This window comes from Dermacentor variabilis, chromosome 7 (assembly GCF_050947875.1).
Source record: "Dermacentor variabilis isolate Ectoservices chromosome 7, ASM5094787v1, whole genome shotgun sequence".
Classification (NCBI taxonomy): Eukaryota; Metazoa; Arthropoda; class Arachnida; order Ixodida; family Ixodidae; genus Dermacentor; species Dermacentor variabilis.
Window position 1 is genome coordinate 54088120 of NC_134574.1, and position 15637 is coordinate 54103756.

Below are 15637 nucleotides of genomic sequence, written 5' to 3' on the forward strand. Positions count from 1 at the left end.
GTAACGAGTAATAAAGTACAAGACAAAAAAAAGAGAGAATCACGGAAAAAAATAAAAAATGCGAAGAAACGACCAGAGAGCGAAGACATGTTTCAACAATCACAGGAAAAATGAAAATAAATAAATAGTTGCAGTAAGTAATACCTTAATATTATACAACTCCGACTGTCTGTATTCCACTCTATGAGGCGAAGTTACGAAAGCCCGTCATGGTTGCCAGATACCTACGGCGTTCTGCCGCTGAGCATGACGCCACAGTTTGAATTCCACGCTATGGCGGCCGCATTCCGACGGGGGCGGAATGCAGTTCGTGCATCGTGCAGCGCGCAAACCAAGGCGCACCTGTGCCTCATGTTTGTGTCCCTTGTGGCGCTTTCGCAAATCATCCTGTTTTACCAGATGTACCAGCCAGTTCAAATGTACACGATGTTCACTATGCGCGGTGGTTTGCGCACGCAGCAACAGGGTGCTCGTTTGGGCTCGTTGGCATACCTTGTCAAGCAGCAGATACTATTGAAACAGACACACGTGTTTTGCACCTACACTTCGAGCAATATACGGGGTGACAGGGCCCACGCCAGGCGTATGATTTCCGTATTTAGCCGTGTCGTCTCAGAGGAGGTTTTGATCACACCAAATTAAAAGAAAAATGTTCCGGAGTCCCTAATCTTTTTTGCGATTTCGGGACATTACAACCCGTAATCTGGATTTTAGTTTTGAAGATGCATAAAATTTACCTGTTTCACGAAATATGCATGGTCCGGAAAGCTTGTGTGAGGCCGCTTGGTTTTGCGCCAGGCATGATGTATGAGATCATCTTGGCTATATACCACAATCCATTTTAAAACATTCTGGCAATGATATAACATCATCACACCATAATTTGGAGACCTGGTACGTGTACTGATGTCAAGTTCGTTGTTTGGTGTATTTCCTTATACCTTTTCCATGTACAAGGCGGAAAAACCAGCGTCACCGTTGGTGGATGTCTTTAGTTAGCCGTCTCGCTTTTTTGACACCAAAATGATGTTTTACCTGGGCTATTCCATCACGCCAGAAGCAACAACGACTTTCAAGTTCGTTTGCTGCAGCTTGAGTTCGAAGGGTATGACGAAGGGTATGAAACGACAGGACACAACGCTGACTCTCAAGGAAACTTTATTAAAGAAAGGCATATAAAATATGCACTCATTGATGCTATCTAGCAGTCGGAAAACAACCATGCCAAAAAATGCAAACAAGGCAGAAATATATATAAAATGCAATAATGCAGGTCTTTATATTATCGTTTATTCGGGCCGCATAGAGACACGCCTAGTGCATAAGGGCAGTGCACGTTTTTACGTCTAAGTTGCGAAAATGAGCGCATTACGCTGACTTTATTGCGGTATGTTTATGTAGCACCACTATAAAATGTATTCCTATTTGACCTGCCGCGGTAGCGGAATAGCTATGGCGTTGCGACGCTGAATTAGATGTCGTGGGTTCGATCTCGGCAGCATTGGCCACGACTTGATGGGGTCGAAATGCAAAAAAAGAAGGTGCGGCTGAACCGCTCTCAGAAAGACTGTCGTCGGTGATGCGCTAGCATTGAATCATAGCCACAGCAAGTTAGGCCCCGTCTAAACAAGTTATGCCTGAGGCAACGCAGGCGTGTACCTCAGCCAGACGCCTCCTTCGCGTTTCCCGAACACTCGGCGCCATATAGCGCCGCCGCCACGAAACCTGCGCGTGGCCTCCGAAATTAATGACGAGTCGATGCGTGTGAACGCTGAGAAACGCGTCATGCGGCAACCCGGCCTCCTCTCTCGCGCTTCTTTCTGGAGACGCTGCGCCATCTAGTGGCACTACCGATAAGTCCGCGCCTGGAATCGGAGACGAGATGTGTGGCGTGTCGCTGCCTGCGAACGCTGAGGATTGTTCCCTCGCTTGCCGCACAATCAGTGGCACGTACTCAGTGATCCCCATTGGCGAGAGGTTCATTGAAATACGGCACATATCCAGTGCACCACGTCGGCGTAAAAGAGTTTCTTCGAACAGCGATGCCTACCTAGTCCCGCATCTGCAATGATCCATGTCGGCGCGAAAGAGGTTCGTTGAAGAGCGGCACGTATGTACACACTGGCACATACTCAATGACCCAAGTTCATCCGATCACTGCCTTCGCACCCACTACCCAGTAGGAGGCTGGATAGAGACATAGATGGATGCATAGATAGATAGATAGATGGCGCAAACTGGATGAAGTATGTTAAAAGTGCTTATGTCAGAAAACGCTCGTGTGCTTACAGTCAGGTGCTCGGTAAAGGTGGTCATAATTAAACCACCATGCCCCGCTACGGTATGCCCGATAATTGTGGTTTATGGCACGTAAAACCTCAAAATATAATTCAAAATTTTATTTGAATTTTAAATAGTATTTCATTCCGTGCAGTCGCACGGCAATTGACGAGCCAAGATGTTGGACACCGATAAATTAATCCGTGTTTGCCGCCCTAACCACACATTACCGTAATTGAGATGCTTAGGAGGATTAGAAAATTATAATAACGATATCACATGGTTGTGAAACGCCTTGATGGAACGTTCTCTGAAAGCAGCATTGCTTATCTGCTCTTTTTAGGTACTGCGTAAGTACACGTGCGTTTTAAAACGTTGCTTTGATTTCTCTATTGTGGAGGCCATTTGTCGATGTGCATCTGAAAGCGGGTCCTTTTTTATTCTCTCATTTTTTTGGGAAGATTGGCATTACGGGGAAGCCACGGAAACAATTTCGAGAACCATCTCCGCTTGGTTGGAAAGCTGGCTTCTTTACACATTCCCGACACGCTCTTTAGTTTCACTTGTTTTGTTGCTGTTCGGTTTGTCGTGATATTCATTGCAAATTTACGAATTTGCTCAGTTACCTGCGTGGAACATTCTCTGGGTAGCCAGTGGCCTGCGCCTTTGTAGTACACGACGTTTGACTTTTTCAACCACTCCTGGTTATACTTCGCTATCGGAGTCATAATGAACGCATCTTCCTCTGCCCACAGAATCAAAGTGGAAACGTTGATCTTCTTGTACGGCAGCTTCTGTAGTTGTTTACTGTCGTTGTTGAATGCACGGTAGTAGCTAATGGCACCGGTCAGCGCACCTTGAATGAAAAGAGGGGAATAAAAACAAGAAAAAAAAAAACCCTGCTGAGTTTTAAGGAAGACACAAATAATGTCGTATAAAGTGTTAAAATATTGTCGCATATGCCTAATTCATTACAATTTGTTGCACCAGACAGTGGAACCGCACTCATGATCTTAGGAATGCACGCTCGCATAATTGGGAACGAAAGCGATATCAGTGCCTTGTTTCAGTATGACGAACGCACGCAACAGACGATCTTTAGGTAAAAATAATTATCATCTTCGCCTTGGCATCTGTCGTACTCGTATATTCATCAAAACTGGCGCACATCCGCTACCTCAGCCGTTTGCAGAACGACATCTTAAGTAAAAATAACATATGAAATAAAAAACACTGCAGAACTGTTTCTTGTGTGGTCACTCATACTTCGATGAGCAAAACATGAACAAGGTGAATGCAAGAGCCAACGTTTCGACAAGTGGACTTGTCTCCTTCAAGGCGACATATGCTTTCCTCGCCACAGTATATATAGGTGGGGTTCTTCTAAAGGGGAAAGGTGTGACGCGGGAGGACGCGGAAACGAGGGAAAATGTGTTAGCGTGTCGAATTGAGAGTAAAGGAACGCTGTGTACAAGGTCAAAGCCAGGACCCCCCCACTCCAGTCTGTCAACACAGGCGCGTTAGCCAGCGTGTCAAGGGCGTCTGACACGCCGGCTGACAAAAAAAAAAAAGGAAAGAAAGAAGGGAAAGGGAAGGGTATAAGAAAAAAAAAGGAAGGGGGGGGTTACGCCAAGAAATTCAACTAAGTGTTGTTGCCTATAGCTTGAAGTTTAGCATAGCGAATATATTCTAAAGCTCCCTTTGAAACGTTTATGCCTATTGGTTGCAATGTCTTGAACTTATGGATAAGGTATGATTCTCTGTATTTTCTTTCTCGTTCAGAACGCAAATTTGGCTGTAAGATGTAGAGTTCAAGTTCATCAAAATTATGACCTGGTTGGTTGAAATGTTCGGCGACGGCTTTGGGAAGCTTTTTAGCTGTGTCCGCGCGATGTCCGTTTAATCTGATGTTACACTAGCTGCACTACACTCACACTAGCTTACACTAGCTGCACTTACACTTAACCTTACGCTAGCTTACACTAGCTGCATTAAACAGAGGAAACAGAGCAAAACTTAGAGGAACTTACACAGAGAAACAGAGGAAAACTTACACTATCTGCATGAAACAGAGGAAAATCCCAAAAGGTCTCAGAATTAAGGTTAGATGCGCCCTTGGTTCTTTACCCTCCAGGCTATTATTAAAGTGGAATGCTGTCCTGGAAGATGCATCGCTCTCCCTTATCGACATTCTCGAAGAACACTGCAAAGAACAACTTATGATAATCTCTGATCAACTCGACAGCATAAAGTTAACTGAAACGGAAAGAAGAGAACTTAAACAATTCGTCCAAACTAAGGAGGAAAAATTACTAGATAAATACCAGCGCAAAGATATTAGAGCTGCAGATCCACCAAAAGAAACTAATGTAAATCCTGCAGCACGTAGCTCCACCGACAGTCCTACAGGCGAGTATCCAGCGCACTGCAGCAATGTAGTAGACATATCCCAGAGTCTAAGCCCCGAAGAAGTTGATCTCCTGAAACGTGGTCTAACGTTTTGTCCGACGAACAACGCAGTAAACGAATACGAACTCTACAAAGATATAACAGAGTTTTCACGACGCATGCGCATCAAGGAGTTCTCTTTCGGTAGATCAGATATAGGAAAAGAAGACAGAGACTCTCTTAGACCACCTAGCACGTGGACACCGGAAACCGAACAGTGCCCAGACCTCGATTTATACTTAAAACTGATATCAAAGGAAATTCTAGAGTCAAAGCGGCATTGCCGTAAACGCAAAAATTTGACCCCCGCTCAACACCAAATCCTTAAAGAACTTGCGAAAAGGAATGATATTGTAATAAAACCACCAGACAAAGGCGGCAGTATCGTAATCTGGCCTATAGAAAAGTACAAGAATAAGGCCTCTAACCAACTGAGCAACCACACCCATTACAGAAAACTTGACTCTAACCCAACTTCAGATTACAGCAATATTGTCTTAAGCGCAATAGCGGAGCTCCGGTCCAGGGAAATAATCACGCAATCTTAATATCGCTTCATGATGCCCAAGAACAAAACAGCAGGCCGCTTTTATCTTCTTCCTAAAATACATAAAGTTCCGGTCGAAGAAATATTTACAGCAGAAATCCCAGGTCGGCCTATTGTGTCTAATAACAACACACCTACTGAGTCACTATCTAAATTCTTAAATCACCACCTGTCAAACATGCCCACCGCCCTCCCATCTTTTGTTCAAGACACGCCGCACTTCCTTCGAATTATCGACGGCATCAACGCCAACCAAATCCTTTCCGACCGCGCTATTCTAGTCACTTTGGATGTTTCTGCCCTTTACACCAACATTCCCATGAGTGAAGGAATTGAAGCCGTTTCTAGATCTCTCGCAATCAATCCCGAAGCGCACGCCCAAGCCCAAGTTTACTTATCGCTCCTTAGGTTAGTTCTCACGCTGAAGTATTTCGAATTCGATTCTATTCACTACCTACAAACTTTCGGCACTAGCATGGGTACGCCATTCGCTCCCACGTATGCGAACATTTTCATGGGACAGCTTGAAGCAGACCTGTTGAAATCCTACCCTTTAAAACGCCACACCTATCTTCGTTACATTGAAGAAATATTTATAATATGGGAACACGGCACAAGCGCCTTAACCGACTTAATTAGCAATTTCAATCGCTTTCACCCGAGTGTTAAATTTACTGCTCACCACTGTTCTAGTCAGATCAACTTCCTGGACACGACGGTCTACATAGAAAACGGAAAACTGAGAGCGACACTTTACCGGAAGCCTACAGATAGCCAGCAATATTTAGACTACAACAGTCATCACCCGCGACATTGCAAGCAAGGAATTTTTGTCGGACAAGCGAAACGTATAAGAATCTGCAGCGAAGACCACGATTATATCCACCACCTAAATGACATTAAATCAACGCTAGCAGAAAGGAACTATCCCCAAGTTGCTCTCGATAGAGCTTATGATGCCGTGTCAAGGTTGGAGAAACAGTCGGAATTGGCGAAGAGACAGCCCACATTAGAATCAGACAGACCGCGGGCCTTTATAACAAAATATTCTAATGCACTCCCAAACATAAACAACATCCTAAGAAAACACCACCCAATATTATCAAGTAACGAGCGTCTGCGAAAAGCGTTCCTGGATGTACCCAGGGTTACCTATCGCCGAAACAAGAACTTTAAAGACATGTTAGTGTACGCAAAAGGCAGCCAGCAGCATTCCCCCGTAATAAAAGCATGTTGTCGCCCTAGGTACCAAACCTGCAGGCACCTTCAAAGTGACATTACAATTAAAAGCACCGCAAATACTTATACACGTGAAGTCAAATCTAGCTTCACTTGCACAAGTTCGGATGTGATTTATATGCTTGAATGTTCCTTCTGTAAGAAACAATATATCGGTGAAACAGGACAATCAATGAACGTCAGATTAAACGGACATCGCGCGGACACAGCTCAAAAACTTCCCAAGCTGTCGCCGAGCATTTCAGCCAACCAGGTCATAACTGATGAACTTAAACTCTACATCTTACAGTCAAATTTCCCTTCTGAACGAGAAAGAAAATACAGAGAATCACACCTTATCCATAAGTTCAAGACATTGCAACCAATAGGCATAAACGTTTCAAAAGGAGCTTTAGAATCTATTCGCTATGCTATGCTATACCTCAACAACATTTAGTTTGATTTCTTGGCGTATCCCCCCCTTCCTTTTTTTTTCTTCTACCCTTCCCTTTCCCTTCTTCTTTTTTTTTTTGTCAGCCGGCGTGTCAGACGTCCTTGACACGCCGGCTAACGCGCGTGTGTTGACAGATTGGGTTGGGGTGGCGGTGGGGGGGGGGGGAGGTCCTGCCTTTGACCTTGTACACAGGGTTCCTTTACTCTCAATTCGACACTCTAACACATTTTCCTTCGTTTCCGCGTCCTGCCGCCTCACACACCTCCCCTTTAGAAGAACCCCACCTAAATATACTGTGGCGAGGAAAGCTTATGTCGCCTTGAAGGAGACAAGTCCACTTGTCGAAACGTTGGCTCCTGCATTCACCTTGTTCACGTTTTGCTCATCCTCTTGAATTTCCATCTCCCGCATTTCCCGTCTTTTCTCTGCACTCATACTTCGATTATTTTACGATTTGTCGATTCTACGAAACACAATGGAGCGCTAAACTTAAGCAAAGGGTAAACTTCCGTGGGCGCAAGGCTTGACACGAAAGATTACACGAATACTTCGTTAGTTACAAATTCAACAGTCTGCGAGTACCTCAGTTTTCAAAAACAGAACCGGATAAAACTTTGATGTTTGCGAGTGCTGGGGTTTGACTGATATCTGCTTGGTATACGTTAGGTGCCTAGAAGTTCTTGTAATATAACCACCAATTTCTAAACAAAATTACGTTTCATCATATCTGTTGATAACGTCATAAAGCAAGATAACATCATATACCGAGATTAAAACTGCATCATCCACAAAACGTGAGCGATAATTTTTCGTCTTATTATCTGCGGCCTATATGTCAGAGCTCGACGTAGTGCTTCGGATCCTCTTTCGACGGAAGACGAAGAGTTCGTGCTGCAGTATAGATGATCAGGGTTATCTACTTAGCATAATAAAATGAATAAAAAAGAAGGATGCTTGCAGTCGTGTTTATCTTTAATATTGACCAATGAGTTCGTTAAACATCATTTTGTTTATTTTAACTGAGCAACACGCTGGAAGGAGTGCGATGTATTTCTAGGAAACATAATTTCAAAAGGAAAAAAAAATTTCCGACGATTACGTTACTTCCTAATGCGAAATTTGAGCGCAGCAAATAAGCTGTTTCACCTTTTCGATAGATTGAGGCAAAGAAATCTAGCAACACATGTATGCGCTATCACAGAATTTTTTTTTTATTTTTCACACGTATTCCTTTAACAAAGACTCCACTAACAGTTCTTGACAGTCATGAAGGAAGCTTTGTGGTCGGAGAAATAGACTGATATATGTTCGACTTGGTACACCAATGCTTGATTCTCAAAGACGAGATGTATACAAGTGCCTCGCGAGGTTGTCACAGCCGTGGGACGGGTTACGAGCGAGAGGAACGGGATGTTCTCCCGCATAAGTGTTAGGAAATTGCTGTTTGTCTCTATGTCAAGCCGCCACCGATCTGGCTCTCTGATTGCCACCGCACAGGGCGAACGGCAGCGGCAATTTCGGCTCGGGCGGTGCACATATACAGATCCGCCGCCACCGATCTGGCTCTCTGATTGCCACCGCACAGGGGTTGCATTGGAGGAGGAGCGAAGAAAGGAACTAAGTTCGAGCCGGCGCTTTGACAACCGGAGACTCGCAGGAAGAGGGGGGAGGGGGGCGGCGTGTACACCCAGCGGCAAACGATAGGGGCAGAAGCGCGCGCAGCAAGCGGACAACACGATAAAGGGAGGAGGGAAGAGATAGCAGCGACTGACTGATGCCGCTGACGCCGATAGTGAGTCAACCCCAGCTGCGGAGTTGGTTTCAGGGACAACGAATAACCGGCGCGTCGGCAACTGAAGAGCACCCTATCCGCCACACAAGAACAGGGGGGGGACCCTTTCCTCCTCTTTCTGCATGGCGGCGACGGTGTTCTATGCAGTCACGTTATCTTGACTCTCTAGCGGCGTCAGCGGCATCCAGCGGTATCAGTCGATCGCTGCTAGCGCTGGGGGGATGAAAGGGGGGCGGAGCTGGTTACGAGGCCGACGACGACGCCGACGCGAAACCCAGGAACGGACGCCAAAGAGCTGCGCTCTAAAATATGTTCAAAGAAGGACCTAATATAAACGGACATATAGTGAGGGAAGGGCTTAATTTTCCAGTTTCTCCTCAGTTTCACTCAGCTGCACTCAGTTGCACTCAGCTGGATTGACGCGATAACAGCGTCTTCCCGGTCACTTCTTTCTTTTTTCTTTCTTTCTTTCTTCCTTTCTTTTTTTCTTTCTTTCTTTCTTTCTTTCTTTCCATGGAGGGCTTACGGTAATCCCTCAAAGCTGGCATTTAGAAAAAGAGCGCGGGTACCACAAAGGAGCCGCGATTGGACTGGCGGGCCGCATTAACAACCACCGCTTTTCTGTTTCTTCGAAAATGAATAAATGAAATTGCCCAAGCGTGTGCCCGATGGATATCGTCTATGGGCCGTCGCGATTCATGCAACGCGACCACTGACGTTACATAAAGTGGAAAAAAGCAGATGCTTCAAAAGGCGCAGCAGAGAGCAAGTGATATGTTATGCGAGATTTCAGGGTTTCTGCTGCGCATTGCGGGAGAATATTTGGCTCTTACGTTCAACGTAGGATTGAATGCTCATTAGGAATGTTTTGTCACTGTTGTCGGGAAGTGCTTTGGTGCCCCTTAAGTTACCTTTTTCTAGGATGTGGCACAGATGTGTCACAGTCTTTTTCCATGTTCTTATGTATGACGATCCCAGGCAAAATATGTACATACCATTCTGCGAAAACATGTACTTGTGGGCCTCTGTCTCGTTTGCAGTGAAACCTCTGTGCACTTTGTCAAAGAACTTCAAATCGTGCATTATTAAATACCGCTCGGGAATAACGGGATGTCGAAATGGAAGTTGGTACCTGCAATAAGAATATGAGTTGGTCACATAGTGCAGGCTCTACCACTGGCTCTGCCTCTACCAGTTCTACTCTCCGGGTCAGATCTCGTACGCATGCATAAGTACCCAATAGTGTGTACGGGGGAACCGTCGCCGCCGTAGCACACTTGGAAGTGCAACGCGGGCGTAATGCAGAGTTTCTGGGTTCGCCTCCTGCCGGGGGCAAATTGTTTTTTCATTAGTATATTCATTTCTTTTCAGCTTACTGCTACATTTCAAGTAAACCTACTCATGTAACTTCCCCCATGCTTTCTTTGGCTTCATTACCTGTTGGATTCATATGGTTCTGATTCACATAGATCGCACCCCTCTGTTCCCGTTCTCGTTGAGGCACCACCTGTGAAGTCACCTGCTAAACGCCTGCGTCAAACGAGCTACCTCACCGAAATAGCTCATTTGCATGTCTTGTGAATACGGAAATACTCGAAACTTTCGAAAACCAAATGGAATATTGTCGCAATTTGTACTGACTATTCGAAAATACAAATACTTTCAGAATATATTTTGAACAGTTTATCTCGTTGACTGTACACAATGAAACGTTAAAGAATAAAAGAAGATATGACAACTTCGATCCCCCGCCACAAAGAGTATTAAAGAACTCTTGTACTACTGTAGGCCTCCTTGCGTCGTAAGGAAACCAGACATTTTCCTCTCAACCGCAGTCGATCCCAAAAAACTTTTATTTATAAATGGCATTCGTCAGTGGGTATTGTTTGGTGCTATTCACATCTGCTTTTTCTCGTCGGAATAAACCCGAATGTGTTTTATTGCAACCTACTTGATTTCAAACGGGGTGCTTCTTGCGGTTACTGCGCGACACTGCAACATTTTGTGTTAGTATGCCCTACATCGCTACTGACGGACCATAACCTACTTGACCTACAGTGTAAGATCAGTGCCTGTATCCGTGTGGCTCTGCTTCCTGACGCGACCAGACTCCTCACACCTTGCCTACTTTTCAACAAGAAACTGGCTTGGCTTCCTGTTTGTGAGAGAGGTTGCAGGGAAGGAAATAATCTTTTCTAACTCTGTCTTTGCTAACTAATGTCTTTGTACAACCTTCTGTGATAAGTGCGATCTGCGTGCTTTATTTTTTACGTTGCTGCGTGTATGTTTTTGCTTCAACTTCGTCTTTGGGGCTTATCGTCTTGCTCTTTTTTCCGTGCTTACTTCCCTTCTCATCTTAACTTCCTTTTCTCTCCCCACCTTCCTAAAGAGCAGGCAGGCTTTGTGCGCATCTCGGTGGCAGTAGCCAACCTACTCCTTCCCTATTTCGCTCTCTGCCTGTGTATGTGTGTTTTCATATGCAACAACAGCAAAAACAACAACAACAAAATAATAATAATAATAATAATAATAATAGCAACAACAACAATTGATGCAATAGTGGCTCCATCTGACGTGACCCTTCGATACAATGAGAATGCGCTTCTTTTTTGGCTCTGGCGTAGCCGCAGATGTCATGCATTTCTGTCGTTAAGGTCATGATAGCGCGCATAACTTTCTAGGCTGCTGATTGGCGTGGCCAAAGCGCCCAGGCTCTCTGCTTCTGTAAACAATACACCGTCCAATTGGTTGCACACGTTTCAAAGAGGTTGCCGTTGGATGTCAAAGTGGGTGTAGTGGCACCCGTCACCTGGTCACGGATGGTCACGGTAGTAGCCACGGATGGTCTCCTCACCAGTACCGGCCGTGGTCGCACATGGAACAGTCAGCAATTCCAATCAGGACGGAGCACAAATTTTGGAAAGCTACACCTAGTCGTAGGGGGCACGACAGCGTAGTGTCCCACCGGGTGAGTGGTGACAGTAATCGCAGCCACAGTGATGGATCGAGCACGAACAAATGACGGTGTGCGTACTGTGAAATCTCCCGTGTGCAGTGGGTCATAGCCAATGACGTTCTTCTGCACAGCAAGAGTGCACGGCTTCGTTGCCGCATCAACCTCGATTTACTGGACATGGAATGCAAAGCCGCTGGTTCTTAATATGTGCAGACTGATTGCGCCAACCAAATTGGCACTTTGTATCGGAGTGTCTTGTGAGATTGTTGTTTTTAAGCTGTAGCACATACAAGGTCATCAGCGTCTGTACAACAGCTGCACTCTTGCTTCCAAAAGAGTAACGCACAACATCCTGTACATTATTGGTGAAGTAGCTACCGGTGCGGCGATACTGCATGCCAGAGGGTTTTATCTGATTAGTTAAGCCAAAGTTTTTCAGCTGCGTCTTGGCTGAAACTCCTTTGTAGATTTCATGCCAGCGCACTCATGAAAAGTGCTTCATATCTCATAGTTTTCTTGGCAAATAAAAATTCAAACTTGTATATTTAATGTATTTTGCGAATAATAATTGCTTTGCATCCATTTTATTGATCGGTGATGGCACTATACGTGGAGAAATTATAGAATATGGCATGCACATAGAAAAAAAGAAAAAAGAGGCGTGAATTAATGTCTGTCATTGTTGTCCTTCTAATCAAATCTTATTGGGAATTCAGATCCTGCCCATGTAGTGTAAGAGTTGTGGAATATGTATTGTCAGCTTTACTGAAATCTGATAAAGTTCATCGCTACGTAGTTGCTTGAGGCGTGGATTTGCTTGTAACGCTGAAGATTACATTTCAGCGCATATCCAAGTACATCTTTATCATTAAACCAAAACAGCAGCAGAACATATAAATTGAGGGGTACGAGCGTCAGCGCATGTAGGGATTGTGCTTACACTGAAGGGTGATATTCGGGCGTAGAATGTTTTATTGCTGTCTGCTGGACTCAGTTTTATTGCGCAATAAAAGGATATACGATTCTGCATTGTAATATACAGTACTAAGCTTGAGATCGTTAATTCAAGGACCCGCGGTGGTTGCTCAGTGGCTATGGTGTTAGGCTGCTGAGCACGAGGTGGCGGGATCGAATCCCGGCCGCGGCGGCCGCATTTCGATGCGGGCGAAATGCGAAAACACCCGTGTGCTTAGATTTAGGTGCACGTTAAAGAACCCCAGGTGGTCAAAATTTCCGGAGTCCTCCACTACGGCGTGCCTCATAATCAGAAAGTGGTTTTGGTACGTAAAACCCCAAATATTATTAATTCAAGGATCGTTTTCTGTCAGTTTCCACGGTAACAAATGTATCCTACTGACAACAATATTGTTTGCTACCTCATCCATTCATTGCAGTGCAGAAATCGGTACATAAATTAACTGAAACGAGCCTTCTGTAGGTGAAAACCGAAGAAAATAAGCACAGACATACCAGGACATTCTTATTTGTCTCATACTTGTAAAGAGTTGTTTTGCAAATGCCATCGGATGCATGCCGTTGATGATCACCATGCCGTCGATCAATTTTTCGTGCAATGTCGCAAAGCAGAAGCTGATCATACCTCCCCAGTCGTGACCAATGAGAACCACCTTTCTTGTGTGGTTTGAATCTGCATTTAGAAAATATTAGTCTTCACAGTTCCGCACTTGAACGAGAATCAATACGGTTTATTTCATTTAGGCTTGCCTGGTGACTTCGTCCTTAATCTAAGACACCAGGTAATTCACAGGAAATGACATGAGTGAAATCGGTCTTGGAAAGAACTGCGCACATTCAGATACCACAAAATCCTATGGTCCGACAATCAGCGCCATTTGGTTTTGTACAGTACCAATTCCTTTTAAGAAAATACTTCTTGCTTGTTAATTTTTTGGCATTTGTGTTAATGCAAAGGGTTGTTGATTTTTCTACATCAAAAATAATTTCCCTTCCGTTTATGCATTTATTGATGTGTGGCACTGCGGTCCTTAAGTGAAATGTTCATTTACAGCAAAGCTTTGTGAACCTATGGTGTGTTTTGAATATTTCACGGGCCTTGAAAGTTGCCAATCGCATTAGCAAACTGCAGTTGTAAAAAAGAACGATTGTGCTTGCCTGATTGCTCCTCCGCACTAAAATACACCAAACTAACAGCTTGGAAATTAGCTCATTGTGAGAAATCATGCACCCGTTTTTTAAAGAAATATTCATAGCGATGTATGTTTGGAAATGCTAGTAGTTTATGATAAGTGCTATAATTATGAATTTTGCATTAATTATTTGTTGCACTTAAATCGGTATCTTGGTTCTTAACCCACAATCAGACGCGTACTTTTCTGTTTATCGAGACTCTTCACTCGGCGAAACAAGACTACGATGACACGCTAAACCCTGGGGAGCTGGACAACGTACGTTCGCTTTTAAGTAACCCTTCTGGTACTGAAAGGAGAGCCGAAAACAGCCGTGGTGCCACTTACAATGTCCTACGGCATTGTAATAACAATGGGACGGAGCCTTGTAGGTGTTACTGTATTATTTATAACGAAACAGCACCTGATGTTAAATAATAGAGTGGTTACTGACGGTATAGTAAATCAGCTTACCTGTAAGGCCGTTCACCTGCCTCATTTATTTATTTGATATACCTTCTGATGAAAAACCCTTGTAGGGGGGAGTGCGTTACTTATTTTTTAACAGTAATGGCTAAAATATGGTAAGGTATACAACAGGAGGGTAAGTGGGGGCAACAAGATACACGTACGACTTCGTACACTTGGTTATGCACGGAGGGCGCCAATGGAGCAGCGGCCAAAGTGGTTTGTCTTGTTCAGAAAAATAAAGCGGGTTGGGAGCAAGCCTTTGACCGGAGCACATGCAATGTGCCCATAAATTAAACGAGTTCCTCAATACTTCTTGCCGCTTACATTCCGTGTACTTTAACTTAAGTCTCCAGGTACCATCACGACTGCCCCGAAGAGCTGCGACCTATTTATACCGACTATGGATGGGTAATGACATTCGTGAATGCTTACGGCATTCGCATATGAATGGCCGATACCACAGCATGGGACCACTGCTGCCAAAAGCAAACCATCATCCGTATTCTGTGCCAGTATCTGCAATATTGTGTACAGACACGCTCACTTACGACTGTGCTAAATAAATTTGATGACCGACCTCTGTCAGAAGAGACATACCTCCAACACAGACGTGGCTCTGCTTCCTATCGGAAGGGAGCTAAAGCAGCGTTGCACTTTTTGCGAACCAGTGGACTCGATGAACGCCTGTAGTAGTTCAGGATTTTTTTTTATTATTCTGGTGTTCCTTTCTTTCTTTCTTTTCCCCAGGCAATGTACAAGGTATCCCACCATAAACTTGCTTCTGGTTAACTTGTTTACCTTTCCTCTCTTTCTCTGCTTAATAAATGTCAAACGGTGTTGGAAAATTGCTCTTGCTTGACTTTTACTGTGAGTTCAATGTGCCAAATTATGGATTCAATTTTTCATCCATATATTGGAAGTTTGTCTGTTTGCAAGTGCAGTTATAGGACGACAAGTGCGTTATTTAGGAGGAATCAGTTTTGTTCGCAGTTTCTGCTTCGCTTATATTTTTTCCCTTTGTGTTTATAAACAGGCATAATTCAATGCACATTGGCTACTATGAATGTCGGCTTAAGTCTTCTCGTGTTTCTTCCCGATGCGCCAACCCGCTACATCGCAAACACTTATTTTTTATTTATTTTATTTATTTGATAATAATGTAGGCCTTTGCACAGGCCCAAACACGAAGTGGATTGTAAAAACACACATGATCATGGAAAAAACAAGGAAAACTAAAAAGAACAAAAGAAAGAAGAAAATATAGAAAAGAAAAGAAACCTGCCGTATAACTACACAGGCATTCAACACAAGACATTTTCTTTGT

The 15637-nt window shown here is 44.2% G+C and overlaps 1 protein-coding gene across 2 annotated transcripts in view; it reads right to left on the minus strand.

Moving 5' to 3' along the window:
* Window positions 1-1140: 1140 nt before the first annotated feature.
* Window positions 1141-15637, minus strand: part of LOC142587443 (epoxide hydrolase 2-like) — a 56560-nt gene continuing 42063 nt past the window's right edge. For both annotated transcript variants that reach the window (XM_075698466.1, XM_075698465.1), the window contains 3 exons: window positions 13166-13343; window positions 9735-9871; window positions 1141-3136 (listed from right to left, as the gene is read on the minus strand). In XM_075698466.1, coding sequence (XP_075554581.1) covers window positions 2718-3136; window positions 9735-9871; window positions 13166-13343 — 734 coding nt within the window. In that variant the 3' untranslated portion in view covers window positions 1141-2717. The remainder of the gene's footprint in view (window positions 3137-9734; window positions 9872-13165; window positions 13344-15637) is intronic.